The following is a 22,382-nucleotide window of genomic DNA, read 5'->3' as shown; positions in this document are numbered from 1 at the left end:
TAATTATATATAAAAATAAGCAAACCTGGCTGTGATATCTGAGGAGGGCTATGCACATAAAACATATTTTTCAAACAGAAAGACCAGGGCAGAGAAAGAGAAGGAGAAAGTGGATAAAGAAACAAGTGAGAGAAGAACAATTGGAAGGGAAGTGAAAAATAGAGAAATAAAACATAATGGAGGGCCGTGTCAGAAATGGAAGAGATTCTTTGAATACCACAAGATTTCAGTGCCAGACTGAGATTGTGCTTAGTGAGAATGAGCAAGAGTTGAAATGGCGTAATAAAAAAGAAAGAGAAGGAAAAGAAATTGGTGAGAAAGTCATTAGTGACATAGTAATATTAATGTTTCCACTTTATTGTAATCCAATATAAATGTAAAGGTCAATATCTCATGGATGAAATTACGAGAAGAAACTTCACTGCAGTGACTGAGTTCGTTCTCCTTGGACTGACTAGTACCCAGGAATTGCAGATTTTCTTCTTTGCTCTGTTTTTCACCATTTATATGGTCACAGTGGCAGGAAATCTTGGCATGATTGTCCTCATCAGGGTCAATGCCCGCCTCCACACCCCCATGTACTTTTTCCTGAGCCATTTATCCTTTGTAGATCTGTGTTTCTCGTCCAATGTGACTCCAAAGATGTTGGGAATTATCTTATCAGAGAGGAAAACCATTTCCTATATGGCTTGTATGGTTCAGTGTTACTTGTTTATTGCCTTGGTCCATGTAGAGATCTACACTCTGGCTGTCATGGCCTTTGACCGGTACATGGCCATCTGCAACCCCCTGCTTTATGGCAGCAGAATGTCCAAGAGTGTGTGCATATCCCTCATCACGGTGCCTTATGTATATGGAGCGCTCACTGGCCTGATGGAAACCATGTGGACCTACAACCTAGCCTTCTGTGGACGCAATGAAATTAATCACTTCTACTGTGCTGACCCACCGCTGATTAAGCTGGCTTGTTCCAACACCTATAACAAAGAATTGTCCATGTTTGTTGTGGCTGGTTTTAACTTCACTTGTTCTCTCTTCATCATCCTCATTTCTTACATGTACATTTTTCCTGCCACGTTGAGGATTTGTTCCACAGAAGGCAGGCGCAAAGCTTTCTCTACCTGTGGCTCCCATCTGACAGCTGTCACCATCTTCTACACAACTCTTTCCTTCATGTATCTTAGACCCCCTTCAGAGGAGTGTGTGCAGCAGGGGAAAACGGTGGCTGTGTTTTACACCACAGTGATCCCCATGTTGAACCCCGTGATCTACAGTCTGAGGAACAAGGATGTGAAAGAAGCTTTGATGAAAGAACTGTTCAGCAGGAAACTGCTTTCTATTAATAAATGAATTCAGTGCTAATGTTCTTAAGACTTTTTATTTTCTATAGACAATGACCTCTTCCTACTGCTTAGTTCAGTAATTTGTTCAAATATATATCCATTTCTTGAAGAGATGGGGGAAAGCTCCATGGAGAAAATCTTGCTAAAATATATTTGAGTATCCATATCAATAGACAAGAATTTTGAATTCTCCAAGTAACCTTTGCTTGCCCAGATCCAAAGGTAAGAACTCATACTTTGAGGAATCAATGTCAGTGAAAAAGTTAATTTACATCTTGGAGAATAAAAATATTAATCCTAGAATAGTATTTTCTTTTTGGAAGGAATTGGTCATTGTTTTAGACTGTCTCTTAAGGGGGTGATTTACTATAAAATGTAGGTGATAACTTTCTAAAATTATTTCTGCTCAACTTTACTAAATAAGCATGCCTTCCTTACCACTGGAAACGAACACTTGAACTGTCAAAAAGGGGAAAATGCCCTCCTAAGCTTGCTTGAGTTCTCTTGACTGGTCTATGATTAAGTTTACACAGATATATAAAGAGGAGAAAAAAAAAAAAAAACAACAAAAACTCAAATGTGCAGAGGTCTCATAGAAAGAGACAACCAAAGTGACAAAAGCAAATTGCTTATTTATCAGTTCCAGACAAAGACAATTATTTGTGAATATTTTACAAAACAAAGGGACTCCTGCTTGGGGTTGTGATCTAATGAAAGTCACAGTTGGTTTACAGTATTTTTTAACCTGAATTCTCTAACTCTTGTGATAAGGATGATTTCTATCTTCTTTGTATTCAGAAGATACCCTCACATGTGAGATTTATTTTCCACCTTTGAGGAAAAGTGGAGGGCTAGAATGTGTTTTTAATTATTTTTCAATAGGTGTTTCTCAAGTAAATTTAATTCAAAATAATCAACAAGCATTGCAGTTTATCTTGCTGTGACCTTTTCTGAGCCTCCACGAACTCATTCAGTCAATAGTATGTCTCAATCTTTGACACTTACCCATAAGCTCAGTACTATACCCTGCTTCCATCAGCACTCTCTTTAGCCTGAAACACACAAGAGACATGGTCTTCAGTAAATCACACTTTTCTCCCATGATCTATATCTGGCTCCTCCCGCACCCCTGCCTTGGGACTTTTGTGGGGAGTGGGGAACAAGATGAATTGGTCTAGTGTTACCTAAAAGTCTGTGTAAAGAAACGTACGTAGATGTGCATAGCTCCCTTGAACTTGAGGCATCTAATTCTAATTTCTCCTACAGGAACCCCGGATAAGGAAATGCCAATCCACTCCAGTATTTTTTCCTGGTGAATTTCATGGACAGAGGACCCTGGTGAGCTACAGTCCATGGGATTGCAAAGAAGTGGGACATGGCTGAGCAACTAACTCACACACACAAAGAGACAAAGTGTGACTTGATAATCAGTTCAGTTTAGTTGCTCAGTCGGATCTGGCTTTTTGCGACCCCATGGACTGCAGCACATCAGGCTTCCCTGTCCATCACCAACTCCCAGAGATTGCTCAAACTCATGTGCATCAAGTCGGGGACGCCATCCAACCATCTCATCCTCTGTTGTCCCGTTCTCCTCCCGCATTCAATCTTTCCCAGCATCAGGGTCTTTTCAGATGAATCAGCTCTTTGCATCAGGTGGCCAAAGTATTGGAGTTTCATTTCAGCATGTCCTTCCAATGACTTTTCAGGACTGATTTCCTTTAGGATGGACTGGTTGGATCTCCTTGCTGTCCAAGGGACTCTCAAGAGTCTTCTCCAACACCACAGTTCAAAAGCATCAAGTCTTTGGTGTTCAGTTTTCTTGATAATACACATGTCTAAAACTATTAGATAAACCCATGTTGCAAAAAGTATAGCTATAATAATAATAATATAATAACATAATTTATTATATATAATAATAATAATACTTCAAATTTGAATGGTGGTGGTGATGGTTTTGTCCCTAAGTCATGTCCAACTTTTGTGACCCCATGAACAGTAGCCCACCAGGCTCCTTTGTCCATGGGATTTTCTAGGCAAGAATACTGGAGTGGATTGCCATTTTCTTCTCCAGGGGATCTTCCTGATCCAGGAATCGAACCCAAGAATTGAACCCAGGTCTCCTGCATTGCAGGCAGATTCTTTACCTACTAAGCTATGAGGAAAGCAAACCACACAGACCCTTACCTCATCTCACTTCATTTCACAGAATATTAAGAGTAGAAAATACTTATTTTCAGTGGAAACCCCATGGAAATAAAATTATTTTTCCTGTTTAGAGGCAAAGATACTGCAATTCAAATCCCATAGTGATGAGAGATAGTCAAATCGAGCACTATCTTTTCCAATCATGTAGACTTGTTGGAGGACAGACAACAGGTTGCCTTAAGGTAACCTACACTTTAAATATACTCATCTGCTGGAATATAAGAGGCCAGTTATAAGGTTCACACAAAGCAAGGAGCTAGAATAGACATTAGATTGAGGAAATTAAGATTGCTGTAGGACTATAACCTCTACAGAGATATGGAGTCAACAATAGCAACAGCAACAACAAAATCAAAGTAATTTATTTAGGCTTTGACTAATGGACAAACTAAAGATAATCTATTTTGAAAATCCGCTCCCCCAAAAAAAGTCAATTCATTTTTCATTTTGGGTTTAGATTTAAAATGCCTTCATGAACTGTCAAATTCACTTGAAATGAATTTAAGGTGTTCGCAGTTTAGAATAAGTTTTGTGGGACTAAAAAATACATAAATATTGGCCAGAGAAAAGAATTATCAACCATTCAAATATGAAGAAACTTCCATAGATAAAGTCCTTGTTCATGTGAATTTCCAGAAAAAGAGGAAAAAAAAAAAAAAAAAAAAGGAAGTTTACTCAACTTCAGATATTGAATTTACATTATACAAGTTATTAAAAATGCATTTAATATTTGAAAGAAATAAAGGTTAAGATTAAAGCCATAGGACTATAAAGATTAAAATGGACAACTAGAACTTGTGAAGAAACTTCTTAATTACAACTGAGTACAGGGTTAACAAGGGTTTTCCTGGTGACTCAGAAGGCAAAGAATCTGCTTGCAATGCAAAAGACCCAGGTTCAACCCCTGGATTGGGAAGATCCCCTGGAGAATGAAATGGTAACCCACTCCCGTATCCTTGCCTAGAGAATTCCATAGACAGAAGATCCTGGTGAGCTACAGTCCATAGGGTCACAAAGAATCAGATATGACTGTGAGATTAACATTTAGCGCAAGGAAAACAAAATCCATGAATGAGAACAAACTTGTGACTGCTTGTGACTGCTGCTGCTGCTGCTAAGTCGCTTCAGTCGTGTCCGACTCTGTGCGACCCTATAGACGGCAGCCCACCCAGGCCTTCTGTCCACAGGATTCTCCAGGCAAGAACACTGGAGTGGGTTGCCATTTCCTTCTCCAAACTTGTGACTAAATATACATAAATATAGACCATATGGAACAACAGTATAAACGTGGCTAGCTCAAAGACAGAATTGATTTACTGAAAATAATAACAAATTATAAAGACAGAGGAAGAGATGATAACTAAACGGTTTTTATTCTGCATTTTTAAAGCAGAACAAACATTGTATGTCTTCAGAGTTTATGAAGCTTAGTGTGGGTGCTAGAATAACAAATCATACTAGTGAAAGACCAAACATAGTATAGTTTGCAAAAACATTAGAAGGTATATTAATGCACAATCCATGTATAGTGTTGCTTATATGCCAAAGAATCATCAAAATATATTTTACAGATATTTCCCCCAGATATTTATAAATATTATGTCAATGATCATTGGAACAACTGAGACAGGTGATGTTATTGTCTCAGATTTGTACTTGGGAAAACCTGAAACAACCATCTATTAAATGACTTGCCACAGGTTACAGGTATTAAGTGGCAGAGCTGGAAATATTAATGTGATTTAAGTCTAGTTCATTACAGAATGTTAGAATATTACCCAATTAATTCATGGAAGTGAATGAAAAAAAGCAAATCATGAAGGTTCTCACCAAAGATGTATTCAAGAAACCAAGTAACATGTCAGTTCATTTCAGTTTAGTTTCTCAGTTGTGTCTGACTTTTTGCAACCCCATGGATGGCAGCACTCCAGGCTTCCCTGTCCATCAACAACTCCTGGAGCTTACTCAAAATCATATCCATCAAGTTGATGATGTCATCTAACCATTTCATCCTCTGTTGTCCTCTTCTCCACCTGGTTTCAATCTTTTCCAGCATCAGGATCTTTTAAAATGAGTCTGTTCTTTGCATCAGGTGGCCAAAATATTCTAGTTTCATCTTCAGCATTAGGTATTCCAATGAATACTCAGGACTGATTTCCTTTAGAATGGACTGGTTGGGTCTCCTTGCAGTCCAAGGGACCCTCAAGAGTCTTCTCCAACACCACAGTTCAAAAGCATCAGTTCTTCGACAAGTAACATGGCACATATCCTCAAATTCAAAGGTGATTAGTTCAGTTCAGTTGCTCAGTCGTGTCTGACTCTTTGCGACCCCATGAATCGCAACACGCCAGGCCTCCCTGTCCATCACAAACTGCTGAAGTTTACTCAAACTCATGCCCATTTAGTCGGGGGTGCCATCCAGCCATCTCATCCTCCGTTGTCCCCTTCTCCTCCTGCCCCCAATCCCTCCCAGCATCAGGGTCTTTTCCAATCAGTCAACTCTTCACATGAGATAGCCAAAGTATTGAGTTTCAGCTTCAGCATCAGTCCTTCCAATGAACACCCAGGACTTACTTATCTCCTTCAGGATGGACTGGTTGGATCCCCTTGCAGTCCAAGGGACTCTCAAGAGTCTTCTCCAACACCACAGTTCAAAAGCATCAGTTTTTCAGCGCTCGGCCTTCTTCACAGTCCAACTCTCACATCCATACATGACCACTGTAAAAACCATAGCCTTGACCAGACAGGCCTCTGTTGGCAAAGTAATGTCTCTGCTTTTTAATATGCTATCTAGGTTGGTCATAAATTTCCTTCCAAGGAGTAAGTGTCTTTTAATTTCATGGCTGCGATCACCATCTGCAGTGATTTTGGAACCCAAAAAAATAAAGTCTGACACTGTTTCCACTGTCTCCGCATCTATTTCCCATGAAGTGATGGGACCAGATGCCATGATCTTAGCTTTCTGAATGTTGAACTTTAAGCCAACTTTTTCACTCTCCTCTTTCACTTTCATCAAAAGGCTTTTTAGTTTCTCTTCACTTTTTGCTATAAGGGAGGAATCATATGCATATCTGAGGTTATTGATATTTCTCCCGGCAATCTTGATTCCAGCTTGTGCTTCTTCCAGCCCAGCGTTTCTCATGATGTACTCTGCATATAAGTTAAATAAGCAGGGTGATGATATACAGCCTTGAGGTACTCCTTTTCCTATTTGGAACCAGTCTGTTGTTCCATGTCCAGTTCTAACTCTTGCTTCCTGACCTGCATACAGGTTTCTCAAGAGGCAGGTCAGGTGGTCTGGTATTCCCATCTCTTTCAGAATTTTCCACAGTTTATTGTGATCCACAAAGTCGAAGGCTTTGGCATAGTCAATAAAGCAGAAATAGATGTTTTTCTGGAACTCTCTTGCTTCTTTGATGATCCACAGGATATTGGCAACTTGATCTCTTGTTCCTCTGCCTTTTTTCAAACCAGTTTGAACACCTGAAAGTTCTCGGTTCCTGTATTGCTGAATTCTCGCTTGGAGAATTTTTAGCATTACCTTACTAGTGTGTGAGATGAGTGCAATTGTGCAGTAGTTTAAACATTCTTTGGGATTGCCTTTCTTTGGGATTGGAATGAAAACGGACCTTTTCCAACCCTGTGGCCACTGCTGAGTTATCCAAATTTGCTGGCATATGGAGTGCAGCACTTTCACAGTATCGTCTTTCAGGATTTGAAATAGCTCAACTGGAATCCCATCACATCCACTAGCTTTGTTCGTAGTGATGCTTTCTAAAGCCCACTTGACTTCACATTCCAAGATGTCTGGCTTTAGGTGAGTGATCACACCATTATGATTATCTGGGTCATGAAGATCTTTTTTGTACAGTTCTTTTTTGTATACTTGCCACCTCTTCTTAATCTCTTCTGCTTCTGTTAGGTTCATACCATTTCTGTCCTTTATAGAGCCCATTTTGCATGAAATGTTCCCTTGGTATCTCTAATTTTCTTGAAGAGATCTCTAGTCTTTCTCATTCTGTTGTTTTCCTCTAGTTTTTTGCATTGGTCACTGAAGAAGGCTTTCTTATCACTCCTGGCTATTCTTTGGAATTCTGCATTCAAATGGGAATATCTTTCATTTTCTCCTTTGCTTTTTGCTTCTCTTCTTTTCACAGCTATTTGTAAGACCTCCTCAGACAACTATTGTGACTTTTTGCATTTCTTTTCCATGGGAATGTTCTTGATCCCTGTCTCCTGTACAATGTCATAAACCTCCGTCCATAGTTCATCAGGCTCTCTGTTTATCAGATCTAGTCCCTTAAATGTATTTCTCACTTCCACTGTATATTCATAAGGGATTTGATTCAGGTCACACCTGAATGGTCTAGTGGTTAACCCTACTCTCTTCAGTTTAAATCTGAATTTGGCAATAAGGAGTTCATGATCTGAGCCACAGTCAGCTCCAGGTTTTGTTTTTACTGACTGTATCCAGCTTCTCCATCTTTGGTTGCAATGAATATAATCAATCTGATTTCAGTGTTGACCATCTGGTGATGTCCATGGGTAGAGTCTTCTCTTGTGTTGTTGGAAGAGGGTGTTTGCTATGACCAGTGCATTATCTTGGCAAAACTTTATTAGCCTTTGCCCTGCTTCATTCTGTACTCCAAGGCCAAATTTGCCTGTTACTCCAGGTGTTTCTTGACTTCCTACTTTTGCATTCCAGCCCCCTATAATGAAAAGGACATCTTTTTTGGGCGTTAGTTCTAAAAGGTCTTGTAGGTCTTCATAGAACTGTTCAACCTCAGCTTCTTCAGCGTTACTGTTAGGACCACAGGCTTGGGTTACCGTGATATTAAATGGTTTGCCTTGGAAATGAACAGAGGTCATTCTGTCATTTTTGAGATTGCATCCAAGTACTGCATTTCAGACTCTTTTGTTGACTATGATGGCCACTCCATTTCTTCTAAGGAATTCCTGCCCACAGTAGTAGATATAATGATCATCCGAGTTAAATTCACCCATTCCAGTCCATTTTAGTTCACTGATTCCTAGCATGTCGACATTCACTCTTGCCATCTCCTGTTTGACCACTTCCAATTTGCCTTGATTCATGGACCTAACATTCCAGGTTCCTTTGTAATATTGCTCTTTACAGCATTGGACCTTTCTTCTATCACCAGTCCCATCCACAACTGGGTATTGTTTTTGCTTTGGTTCCATCACTTCATTCTTTCTGGAGTTATTTCTCCACTGATCTCCAGTGGCATATTGGGCACCTACCAACCTGGGGAGTTTCTCTTTCAGTATCCTATCATTTTGCCTTCTCATCCTGTTCATGGGGTTCTCAACGCAAGAATACTGAAGTGGTTTGCCATTCCCTTCCCCAGTGGACCACATTCTGTCAGACCTCTCCACCATGACCCGACTTGGGTGGCCCCACATGGCATGGCTTAGTTTCATTGAGTTAGACAAGACTGTGGTCCTGTGATCAGATTGGCTAGTTTTCTGTGATTATGGTTTTAGTGTGTCTGACCTCTGATGCCCTCTGGCAACACCTACCATCTTACTTGGGTTTCTCTTACCTTCAACGTGGGGTATCTCGTTTAGGGAAAGGCAAATTAAAACTACAACTTTAACATATTTGTAAGTAAGTAAGGGTTAGTTGCTCAGTCATGCCTGACTCTTTGTTGCCCCATGGACTGCAGCTCACCAGGCTCCTCTGTTCATGAGATTTTCCAGGCAAGGATACTGGAATAGGTTGCCATTTCCTTCTCTAGGGGATTTTACCAACCCAGGGATCAAACCCGGGTCTCCTGTACTGCAGGCCGATTCTTCACCGACTGAGCTACACACAAACCTAGCATACAAAAATTTTTAAAAACACCTTGTAATGTTAATATCGGTGAGACCATGGAACAAAACTACTTATATGCCGTTAATGGGTATGTAATTCGTATAACCAGTTTGTGAAACTATTTGACAGTGTCAGTATCAGCAGAATATATACCTAATCTGTAAACCAGCAATTTTATCCAAAATTCTAACAAACAGAAGTGCATGGATATATTCATATAGAGACAGGAGCAAGAATGTATTTCGTAATAGCCATTTCAGGAAGCACTCAAGACATTTCTCCAAAATATGCAGAATATATAAATCTAGGTACAGTCATGTAATGGATACTATGTTGCTGCTGTTCAGTCACTCAGTAGTGTCTGATTCTTTGTGACCCCATGGACTGCACCACGCCATGCTTCCCTGTCCTTCACTATCTCCTGGAGTTTGCTTGAATTCATGTCCGTTGAGTAGGAGATGGGTGGTCAAGTATTGGAGCTTCAGCTTTAGCAACAGTCCTTTCAGTGAATATTCAGGGTTGATTTCTCTAGGATTGACTGGTTTGATGGCCTTGCAGTTCGAAAGACTCAGCACCACAGTTTGAAAGCATCTGTTCTTTGGTGCTCAGCCTTCTTTATGGTCCAATTCTCACATCCATACATGACTACTACAAAAACAAAACAAACAAAAAGAAAAAACCAACAACAACATCGCTTTAACTATACAGACCTCTGTCAGAAAAGTGATGTCTCTGTTTTTTAATATGCTAGCTAGATTTGTCATAGCTTTCCTTCTAAGGAGCAAGTCTCTTTTAATTTCATGACTGTGGTCACCATCCATGGTGATTTTGAAGTCAAAGAAAATAAAATATCACTCCTTCCACTTTTTCCCCTTCTATTTGCCATGAAGTGATGGGACTTCCCACGTAGCACTAGTGGCAAAGTACCTGCCTGCCAATGTAGGAGACATAAAAGATATAAAAGATGCTGGTTCAATCCCCAGGTCTAGAAGATCTCTTGGAGAAGGGCATGGCAACCCACTCCAGTATTCTTGCCAGGAGAATCGCCATAGACAGAGAAGCCTGGCATGCTACAGTACACGTGGTCACAAGGAGTAGGACATGACTGAAGTGACTGAGCATGCATGAACAATGGGACCGATGTCATGATCTTAGTGTTTTGAATATTGATTTTTAAGTTAGCTTTTTCACTCTCTTCTTTCACCCTAATTAAGATGCTCTTTAGCTCGTCTTTACTCTCTGCCATAAGAGAGGCATCATCTGCATATTCGAGGTTGTTAATATGTCTCCTAGCAATCTTGATTTCAGCTTGTGATTCATCCAGCTCATCATTTCTTATGATGTATTCTGCATATAAGTTAAATAAACAGACTGACAATATACAGCCTTGACACACTCATTTCCCAATTTTGAACCAGTCTGTTATTCCATTTCCAGTTTTAATTGTTGTTTCTTGACAGACATACAGGTTTCTCAGAAAACAGGTTAGGTGGTCTGGTACTCCCATTTCTTTAAGATTTTCTGCAGTTTGTTGTGATCTTCACAGTCAAAGGCTTTAGTGTAGCCAGTGAAGCAGAAGTAGATGTTGTTTTGGAACACCTTTGCTTTCTCCATGATTCAATGAATGCTGTCAATTTGATCTCTACACTTACAGCAGTAATACAAGAACCATTGCCATTTAGATGTGGGGGCTTTAGGGAAGTGATTAGGTCACTGAGGCTTGGCTTTGCCCTAATGAACTGGATTAGTGCTTGCACAAGGTCAGTCATGTCCGACTCTGCGACCCCATGGACTGTAACCCGCCAGGCTCCTCTGTCCATGTGGTTCTCCAGGCAAGAATACTGGAGAGGGTTGTCATTTCCTCATCCAGGGGACATTCACTATCCAAGGATCAAGCTTGGGTCTCCTGCATTGCAGGAAGATTCTTTATTTTCTGAGCCACTAGGGAAGCCTATGAACTGGATTAGTGCCCTCATAAATGAGCCCAGGGCACTCCCTTGCCCCGTGTAATGTACAACAAAAAGACCTATATGATGCACAACAAAAGATAGCCATCTACGAGCCAGAAAGAATGCTTTCATCAGAACCCAATCCAATCTTAGACTTCCAGCTTTCAGAACAGTGACAAATAAATGTCAGGTGTTTATAAATCATTTGTTTATGTTATAATTACTATAACAGTCCAAACAAGCTAAAACAATAATCAACATAATGTTCAGATATCAACAGAATTTTCACCAAAAGGCTATACATGAAAGAATATGTTCTGTTTGATTCCACTTATGTAAAATTCAGAAAAAGACACAAACTATGTAGAGTGCTAAATAAAGATTCATCTAATTTGAGGGATACTGACACAGGAGATGAGAAGTTTGTCTGATGTAGTGTTGGTCATCTACTTGGTTTAGAGGTTTGGTCATAAAGGCATTTTTGCTTTGTAAAAATTCAATAAGCTGTAAACTTATATTTTGTGCACATTTTGAATGTGCACTATAAGGGTTTGAAATATATTAAACATGCTACTACTCTTCAAAGAAGTAAAGCTTCTTTTGAATATGAAAGCAGTCTCTTTGTCTACAGAAGGAAGAACGTAGTTTGTGAGGACTGCTCTAAGTACCATGGACTGGGTGGTTTAAACAAAAGAAACTGATTTCCTTCCAGTCTGGAGAATGGTAATTCAGGATTGAAGTGTTAGTGGGGTCGGTTTCATTCTGAAACCTGTCTGGCTTATAGACGCCCACCATCTCCTGTGTCTGTCACAGTCTTTCCTGTGTGTATTTTTGTGTACTAACCTCCTTTCTTAAAAAAGATACCAGTCATCTTGGGTTAGGATGCACTCATCTGAACCCATCACGACTTAATTTCCTCTTTGAAAACTATATCTACAAATTCAATCATATTCAGAAGTACTGGGAGTCAAGATTTCGATAGATATTAAATAAACTATTTAATCCATAACCCAAAGTGAGATGGCAATAGATTGTGGCACAAAGTTATGATAACTGTGTGGAAAAAATTGTGTAAATTGGATTAAGCAAATATTACAGGTAGCAGAATATGGCGTGAGTATCGATGGCAGACATCAATATTTGATGTGGACTTCCCAATGAATGAAGAAAAATATTGACACTGAATCTAAAAAAACAAAACACTAGAAAGTAGTTGGGTCCCATGGCAAATCTGCATTGCACCCAGTTGTTATTTCTCCAGAGAACTCATTTAGGGAAAAACATTATCTAACAAAGTAATTACTTAATGCTCACCTATATGTGTAATCTCTTAGGGATATGTTATCAATCTACAAATAATATAAGTTCAGCCTGCATTATTCAGCAGAAGAGCCATGACATTGATATTCTTTCTAAAGATGGCTCTTCCTCCATAGGTATGTAGACTTCTTTGTTATACATTTATTTAAAACCATCAAAACTCTACTTTCTTATATGAACAATCATGTGCATTACCAAGACTAGAAAACTAGACTTAATGATTCATAAAAGACAAGATGGAAAAAGGAAGTGCCAATGACCAGAAAAGTGTGGATATTTACTATTTTAGGTACTGTTACTTATAAAGTGCATTAAGTCATTTAGGTGGATTATAAGGAAACTGAAATATATTGAATGCCATTTTCTATGATTCTTTACTTAATGACTAATAGCTACCATTTATTGAGGACTAGCCAATCCATGGAGGTACAAAGTGTCAGAAATGACTGAGTATGCACACATACACAGACATGTATGGAGAACAATATTTTCCATATTGCATACTTTATATTGTATAATCCTCAAAATAACCCTACCCATATAAGTAATCTATTTTGAGGGTAAGAAAAAAAAAAAAAGATGAAGCCTAGAAATATTAAGAAACAGTGTCCTGAGTGCTTGGATCAAAATTGCTAAAGCCAGGATGAGAATTCATCAAGTTGACTCCACAGCCCATGTTTTTACCAGTCATTTCTATGGCACATACATTATTTCCTTCTGTACTAAACCTGAGAACTATAATACTGGATGTTTTTCTGATGGACAGAATAGTAATGGTTGGTTTGAGAGTTAAATGAAGTGTTATTTAGATCAGAACTTGGCCTATAAGATACCTTAATCTCAGGGCTTTATAAATATTCATTTGTTTAATCCTCAAACCCACCCTACAGCATCCTGTTCCAAATTAGATATGGATTTAAAACATGGGCTCCTATGATTAAATGGAAGTAGATCCAAATATACTTTGATTTTGAGAAATAAAATACCATGTGCCCTATCAGTACACCAAGGATGTCACTGTCACTGGTGATTTGCAGTCCTACAAAGGTGAGCCGGTGAGCCTGAGGGAAGTCAGGAAGGAACCAAAGAATATCTGACAACCAGCAGCCATCAGAGGTCTTGCCGGGTAGATCAAACTGCAAAGAATCTGCCTGAAATGTGGGAGACCTGGGTTTGATCCCTGGGCTTGGAAGATCCCTGGAGAAGGGCATGGAAACCCCCTCCAGTATTCTTGCCTGGAGAATTCCTTGGACAGAGGAGCCTGGCGAGCTACAGTCCATGGGGTCGCAAAGAGCTGGACGTGACCGAGTGACTGACACTATAACGCCAGCAGCCGTCAGACTGCAGCCACCACAGATGGTGATCCCTGAGGACACTCACACAGTGTTCCACAAAATATTTTGCATAGAAGCCAATGTATTCTTTGATTCCAGTTATGTGAAATTCACAAACAGACACATTAGTTATAGCATTAAAAGTGATAATATAGTTACCTTGAAGGATAGTGAGTGCAAAAAGAGGTGAGGAGCATGTCTCTTGTAGGGTTAATCTCTTTGATTCAGATGTTTGATCTTACAGGTATATTTATTTTGTAAAAAATCCACTAACCTGTCCAGCTATGTTTTGTGTACATTTTCTATGTGTGTATTAAACTTTGTTATGAAAGTTACTTAAAAACAATTAAAAATAAAGCTAGTATCCTAAGAAGGAAAGCTTCATCCCAATATCAAAACATTCTGTCTGTCTATAGATCACAGAGTATATTAATTTGCTAGTACTGCTATTAACAAAGCATGACAGACTAGATGCTGAGACAAGAGAGATTGATTTCCTTCCAGTTTGGAGGCTGAAAATTCAAGGTCAAAGTGTCAGCAAGGATAGTTATTTCTGAAGCTTCTGTCTGGCTTGTAGATGGCTGTCATTCCCTTGGCTCAATATTCAGTTTTTCCTCTGAGCATTTCCATGACCTGATTTCTGGTCATCTTGAGTTGGGACCCACTCGTATGAACTCATGACACTTTAATTTCCTCTTTGAAGACTCTATCTCCAAATTCACTCCTATGCTGAGGTACTGGGGATCAAGACTTCAATATATGGGTTTTAAAGAGACATGCTACATCCCACAACACAAAGTGAGGTGGCAATAAACTGTGACACAAAGCCATGTGAATGGTGTGGAGGAAATTCAGCTAATATATAGAAAACAGAAGGTATGACCATCCATGGATAGACATCAATGTCATGGTGTGGACTTCCCAATGACTGAAGAAAAATATTGAGACTGACCATAAGGAAGAAAAATGCTAGACAGTGGTGTGAGACCTTTTGATGGTATTTCAAGGGGCTCTGAGGAGCTCCAGTCCTTTATGCCTCCACACAGAACAAATTCAATTAGAGGCAAAATGATAGATAAGATGTGATTTACTAGAATAAGACATGTGAGACTTAAAAACAGGCAGATGATATGGCTCTGTGTCCTGAGAACTTAGTGGATTGCAGTTTTATAATGCAAAGAAAAGTGGGGATGGGGAAAAGGCCACTTTCTTACTCATTCTTAAGTGGATATTATGTTTCCAACTTCAGTTCCTCTTCCAATTTGGGCAGGGATATTTTCTTGTCCCTACTTGGTCAAGCTGGGACAGTCATGGCACTAAGGAAAATGTATCTTAGGTCTCAGTACAATGAGGGTATTTCACTTTGAAATGCAACTTTCCCATGAATTGTTATTTTTTAGTGTGTGTGCAGAGCATGTCCTAGGTGTCATTAACTTACTGAGCTCCCTGGGTAGGATGTGGTCTCATGCCATCATTGTTTGATTATTTGGAGGCATATCTCATGATTATGCTGAACAATTTGTTGCTAAGCAAGTCTGCTTGATTTTATGGTTAAGAAAACCTGTTTTCAAGTTTAACTAGGTTTCATTTGTTTATTTTTGCTTTTATTTCCAATATTCTGGGAGGTGGGTCATAGAGGATGCTGTGATTTATGTCGGAGAGTGTTTTGCCTCTGTTCTCCTCTAGGAGTTTTATAGTTTCTGGTCTTATATTTAGATCTTTAATCCATTTTGAGTTTATTTTTGTGTATGGTGTTAGAACGTGTTCTAGTTTCATTCTTTTACAATTGGTTGACCAGTTTTCCCAGTACCACTTGTTAAAGAGATAATATTTTCTCCATCATGTATTTTTGCCTCCTTTGTCAAAGATAAGGTGTCCATAGGTGTGTGGATTTATCTCTGGGCTTTCTATTTTGTTCCATTGATCTATATGTCTGTCTTTGAGCCAGTACCAACTGTCTTGATGACTGTAGCTTTGTAGTGTAGCCTGAAGTCAGGCAGGTTGATTCTTCCAGTCCATTCTTCTTTCTCAAGATTGCTTCGGCTATCAGAATGGGAGAAAATAATAGCAAATGAAGCAACTGACAAAGAATTAATCTCAAAAATATAGAAGCAGCTTCTGCAACTCAATTCCAGAAAAATAAACGACCCAATCAAAAACATGTGTCAAATGTGTGTTTGTACATGTGTATGTGCATGTGTATGTTTCAGAGTATTCAACTTGATCAATACTTTCTAGGAATTTTGTTTAGGAATTTACCTCAGGGTCAAGCCAGTTTTCACATTAAATAATCAACATTAATAACATATGATATTGTATGTGATTTTTCTCCTATTTTTGTGTGTAACTCTAAACTGCCTAACTTATCAACAGCAGAACTAATTTCTCTATTTAGCTGTATTCTTGCCCTAGATTATAAAACTTAATTAATTTGAAAGCCAGAAAATTTCAGAGGTTATTATGCAACTAGTTCAATTTTAACTACTATGAAAAACTGTATAATCATTCACACAAAAGTTATTGCATTACACACGTATTTAAAATGTTTATAATTAATTTATATAGTTTGCAATTTAGTTTTTGCATGCAGTCTGAAGCGAGATACCAACACTAATTCTCATAAGACATCCCATTAGTAAATTAATAATCTCTCTATCCTTAATAATATTAAAATGCCAATAATAATATACATAAACTTGTTTATAATTATTTTGGCCTACTTCTCAGCATTTTAACCTGAAGTTGAATTAATTAATTCACTTATTTGCCCAACGAATATTAGCTGAGTGCCTGTTATGTTTGAGGCTCTGTTTTAGTTATTTGCTATCAATGAACAAAACAGCAAAAGAAATCCTTGATCTCATGAGACTTATATTCCAGTTGTGTGAAACAAGCATAAACCATCAGGAAAATATGGAAATAAATTGTAGAGTATATTAGTGATGTTATGGAAAAATCTGTATAAAAATCATCTTGTAAGATAAAGGAGCAAAGGGGTACCTCTGGCTCAGATATGAGAATGAAGGTTGATTTCATTGAGAAGATGATAATTGAACAAAAATCTCATGAAAGTGGTTTAGAGATGAGCCATGGAGGTACTTACGGAGCAGCGTTTTAGACAGATGGAGTAACTAAGGAAAAGGCAGATGCAAGCATTCAAGGAAAGTTTTAAGAACAAATGGAAGCCAGTGTGGCTGCAGCCTAGGGCAGTGAGAAAATTAATGGAATATGAGATCATAGGCAGATAAGGGACTAGAGGCCAAGATCCTGTGAGCCACTGGAAGACTTTTACCCTGAGAAAAACGAGAAGCTCTGAAAAGTTTCCAATTAAGAAGCAATTTGAAATGACTTGCTTTTAGAGACCCACTTTGGTTTTCAGTTTAGAATGGAGTGTAATTCAGAGTCTGTGATTTAGGCGAGAGAGATGGTTGGTAGAATATAGGAGTAAAAGTCATGAAAGGCTCGCAGATTCTGGAAATACTTTTCCTGGTTTATTATGCAAATAAAAATATGTTATTAGATCCCAGGATACTTTCAAAATAACTTGAATTTGGGGGAAAAATAAATTTTACAAATCTATTACAAAACAAAAACTCAGCGATCAACTTTTCCTCTAGAGATATACTTTCCCCAGGGTTATTTCTAGAAGAAGATTCTTAATTGCTTTTTTTTTTTTTTTAATAAGGCATTCATTTAAGGGAAACTTCTCTTGTGGATTTCCAGTGTCTTTTCTGCCTGGCATCATCTCATCTCTTACACAACATTCACTTTCCCATTCTGCATCCTTCCTGGGAATATTTGCTCTATTTAGAGGTTGGTATACAAACACATCTATCTGGAGCTGGAAGATGAAGCTTTCATCCTATATTTTGTTTTCTTGTATTCTTCATTAATTAACATTAATTGTTCCATTTATATTATCCAGGTATGGAGGTGTGTATTTGTCAGAGAGAGACAGAAATTTTTATATTGAGATTTGAATATTTGATTATTAAAAGCTATTAATGAAGCTACAGTTTCCACAAGTGCATTCAGTAATAATTGCATCTTCTTATTTATTACTGGAGCAGGAAATGGCAACTCACTCCAGTATTCTTGCCTGGAGAATCCCATGGGCAGAGGAGTCTGGTGTGCTACCATCCAGGGGTTGCAAGAGAGCTGACTATGTCTTTTCATACTCTCCAGCAATGAAGCTAATACTGTTAATTAATACTTATTACATCATATTAAGACATAGAGAAATGAAAAACAAAACAAGCTAAGGAGAAAGCCTGCCTAAGTTCATAAATAAGTCATGGAGCCAGAATTCAAAAACACTTTCACAATAGAAACAGAATTCTCTAACTGGAATACTTAATGTTTCCTCTTTTCTGGCCTTGGGGGGAAAATAATCTACAATTACTGGTAACTTCATTTGAAAGGCAGAGTGATACAATATGGGGAGCTTGTGTGTATATTTTTGCCTGAAGAAGATGGTGAGTAAAACCGTCTGTCTCCAAATCCTTCTCTTTTTTCCAGTCTCCATAATTCCTAGGATCAGATCTGACTATTCCATTTTCCTCATTAGTTCGTCAGATCTCTCAATTACCTGTTAAACCACCACGCAGGTTTTCATGTATTTTTCTTTGTGAAGTACTAACAACACTGGTCTTTCATACCATCCCTCTGGATCATCCTTGGTACAGTTAGATGCAGTGAGATCTGACTTTCCAGATAAAAATTCTTCTTCTGCTAATATTTTAAAAATAAGCAGACAATACTGGCACATTCTGTTAACTCAATATCAATATGTTCTATTAGCATATTTTTAATGTGTTTCCATGTTCAGAATCTCTCCTTCATCTTTATATTTTCTCTATCATTTATGTTGATGTCTAAAACATATCTTTCAGTAATTTCCCAATCTTTAAAAATCCATCTCTTTTTTTGTTGTTTAGGACATTCATCTTTTTCAAAAGCTAACATATTATTTTTAAAACTTTTTATTAAGTTGTGTTGTCTGTGTGGTTTACAAGTAGTTCTGTGTTCCATTTTTCCTGTTGTAGTTCCCTTGGATTGAGCAGGTCCACAAGCAGCTCAAAATGATACTGTGGCACATTTAGGACAAATACGGCTCTCCTTTGTAACTCAGAAGGATTGCTTCTAGAACACCACCCTCCACCCCATCCCCCCAGGGCCCCCAAATCTGCAGAAACTCAATTCCCTTGTATACAATGGTGTAATGATTGCATAAAACCTATGCACATCCTTTCATACACTTAAAATCATCTCTATCACTCTCTCATTTCTCTCATTTAGAGCTAAGTAAATGCTAGCTAGACTAAATGTATTAGAATTCTTTCCCAAACAGTTTTGCATAGTTTATGAGGTAAGTTGCATAATTGTAAGAATTTGGATAAGACACAAACATTTCTCATTATTTGATGAATAAACATTTATGGATTTTCCTCCATTATACTTATTAACAGAATTCAAGGCACTAGTATTTTTTCAGGAAAATATTTTGTGAAGTACTGTACTGGAAAGGTTCATATGATACAATCTCTATTTGAAAATAAATTTGTAACTATCCAAGAAGCTTTCCTAGACTCCACTGGATCTCCAAAGAAGAGTCAGTCATTCCCTGCTTTCTCCTCCGAGTATAAAACTGTAGGAATACATCACGATTTTACACGTTTTAATTACATTACTACCACTCTCCCTAGTGACACTGATCTCCTGGTCTTATCTTTGAATCTGAGGAACATAACAGTGGAGGGCATCTAGCAGATTATAATTACATGCTAGGTTTGTTAGAGTCCTTATCCAGGGAACACACACAGCATATCAAAGTGTGTAAGTGATTCAACCCTTCATTTCAAAGATTGCTGTGAGCAGTTTGTCCTTCTTTAAATGAGGCCAAGTATGAGGTTAGATTAAAAATAAATTTTATCTGATATTTAGGGCTGACAATTTATTGGATTAAATGGTTTTGCTCTAATAATCCTGGAAGTGAAAGTGAAGTCGCTCAGTCGTGTCTGACTCTTTGCACCCCCATGGACTGTAGCCCACCAGGCTCCTTCATCCATGGGATTTTCCAGGCAAGAGTAATGGAGTGGGGTGCCATTGCCTTCTCCAGGGGTTCTTCCTGACCCAGGGATTGAACCCAGGTCTCCCGCATTGCAGGCAGACACTTTACCATCTAAGCCACCAGGGAAGCCCATAATCCTAGAGAACATGCTTATATTAAAAAGGAGGAAAAGTATTATTTTTGAGTTACATTAAAAAGAGAAATCTAACCCTCTATAAATATCTTAAAATGAATATTTACCAAAATGCCAGTTGGAAGCAAGGGATATTTAAGAAATAGTCTTGGGCTTCCCTGGTGGCTAAGTGGTAGAGAATCCACCTGCTGATGCAGGAGACTCCAGTTCAGCCCCAGGTTGTGAAGCTCCCCTTGAGGAGGAAATGGCAAGCTACTCCAGTATTTTTGGTTGGAAAATCCCATGGATAGAAGAGTCTGGGGGGCTATAGTCCCTGGAGTCATACAGTCGGACACAACTGAATACACACACACACACACACACACATTTGGACAATTATAATTTTTAGGAATAGCATGTTTCAATCGCATTTTGTACAACTCTTATGTAAGTGGGTTAGTATATTATATCTATCAATGTAAATACCTCCAGGGAGCTTATTAAACAGCAGATACTCAGAAACAAATTGCTGAAAAAGAGTGTCAAAATGAAGTCATAGATATTTAGTTAAAAAAAAAAAGGAGCATGAATAAAATATACATTGATAATGTTCAACATTTGATTTTAAATTTATTTCCTCTTAGTTATCAGAGAAGTTTGTATGGGATATTGACTTAGAGCAGAGAAAATGCTCAGCTTGACGGATGTGACAGGGTTTATTCTTTTGGGACTAACCAGTCGTCGGGAATGGCAAGCTCTCTTCTTTGTCATTTTCCTGCTGGTCTACATGGTCACCGTGGTGGGTAATATCGGCACGATCCTGCTAATTAAGGTCAGCCCACAACTCAGCAGCCCCATGTACTTTTTTCTGAGTCATTTGTCATTTGTTGATGTGTGGTTTTCCTCCAATGTCACCCCTAAAATGCTGGAAAACCTGTTATCCGAGACAAAAACGATTTCTTACGCTGGCTGTCTGGTACAGTGTTTCTTCTTTATTGCTCTCGTCCATGTAGAGATATTTATTCTTGCTGCGATGGCCTTTGACAGGTGCATGGCCATCGGGAGCCCTTTGCTGTATGGCAGCAGAATGTCAAGGATTGTCTGCATCCGACTGATTTCCTTCCCTTACGTGTATGGTTTCCTGACAAGTCTGGCAGCAACGTTATGGACCTATGGCTTGTCCTTCTGTGGGAAGATTGAGATCAACCGCTTCTACTGTGCAGACCCGCCTCTCATCAAAATGGCCTGTGCTGGAACCTTTGTAAAAGAATATACAATGCTCACACTCGCCGGCATTAACTTCGTATATTCTCTGACTGTGGTTATCTTATCTTACCTGTTCATCCTCATTGCCATTCTCCGGATGAACTCGGCGGAAGGGAGGTGCAAGGCCTTTTCCACCTGCGGGTCCCATCTGACCGCCGTCGTCATATTCTGCGGAACCCTCATTTTCCTGTGTCTCAGACGTCCCACGGAGGAGTCTGTGGGGCAGGGGAAGGTGGGGGCCGTGGTTTACACCACGGTGATCCCCATGCTGAACCCCATGGTCTACAGTCTGAAGAACAAGGATGTGAAAGGGGCCTTGAACAAAGTCATCGGCAGAATTTTAATAAGTTAAAATAAAGTTCTCTACTATTCATACATATTTGTCAATGGATATAGATAAGTACATAGCTGAAGACTTTGTGCATAAAAAGAAAATCAAGATGAAGACTAAAATTCAGAGAAAGAAGTAGCATGAATCCATTCATGTTCATATAAGTAAACAACTTAAAATTAGTAAATAAATTAATAGAAAATGTTATTTGAGCCTAAGTTCACAGGTCTAGTCATTGAAGTGGTTCACACTCTTAGCGAGAATGAGATAATATTGCTTTTTTTAAATTAAAAAATGCAGTGGGTGAGTTTAGGAAAGGCTTATCAATTCACCTATTTAGAGGTTAATTTGGTGCAGAAAAGTAATATTTTATTTAGTTTTCTAGGCTGAGTGTGTAAAAATTGTGGCCTTGCTAATGGTTCTGAGATTGTGTGATATTTAATGCTACTTTCAGTGGATAGATCTGTTCAGAGACTTCTGACCCCTCGGCAGGATCCAGGGGGCCCCCTCAGGATGAACAGCGTCGGCAATAGAGAGAGAAGACACGTGAGACCAGCCTTGATAGGGCCAAGTCTGCGAGGGAGAGAGAGAGAGAGAGAGAATGACCAGACAG

At 38.7% G+C, this 22,382-nt stretch overlaps 2 protein-coding genes across 2 annotated transcripts; both read left to right on the top strand.

Moving 5' to 3' along the window:
- The first annotated feature begins 393 nt into the window (after positions 1 to 393).
- On the top strand, positions 394 to 1,350 carry LOC136175535 (olfactory receptor 5M8-like). Its single transcript, XM_065945808.1, has one exon. It carries the CDS (start codon positions 394 to 396, stop codon positions 1,348 to 1,350), a length of 957 nt encoding a protein of 318 aa, XP_065801880.1.
- Positions 1,351 to 20,860: 19,510 nt separating this feature from the next.
- Positions 20,861 to 21,790, top strand: LOC136175534 (olfactory receptor 5M3-like). Its single transcript, XM_065945807.1, has one exon. It carries the CDS (start codon positions 20,861 to 20,863, stop codon positions 21,788 to 21,790), a length of 930 nt encoding a protein of 309 aa, XP_065801879.1.
- The last annotated feature ends 592 nt before the right edge of the window (positions 21,791 to 22,382 follow it).

The sequence above is a fragment of the Muntiacus reevesi genome, chromosome 9, assembly GCF_963930625.1.
Source record: "Muntiacus reevesi chromosome 9, mMunRee1.1, whole genome shotgun sequence".
NCBI lineage: Eukaryota > Metazoa > Chordata > Mammalia > Artiodactyla > Cervidae > Muntiacus > Muntiacus reevesi.
This window is presented reverse-complemented; position numbering and strand designations above follow the sequence as displayed.

Excerpts from the sequence above, each read along its gene's own strand:
- LOC136175535 (XM_065945808.1), top strand. The coding sequence starts at position 394 with ATGGATGAAATTACGAGAAGAAACTTCACTGCAGTGACTGAGTTCGTT.
- LOC136175534 (XM_065945807.1), top strand. The coding sequence starts at position 20,861 with ATGCTCAGCTTGACGGATGTGACAGGGTTTATTCTTTTGGGACTAACC.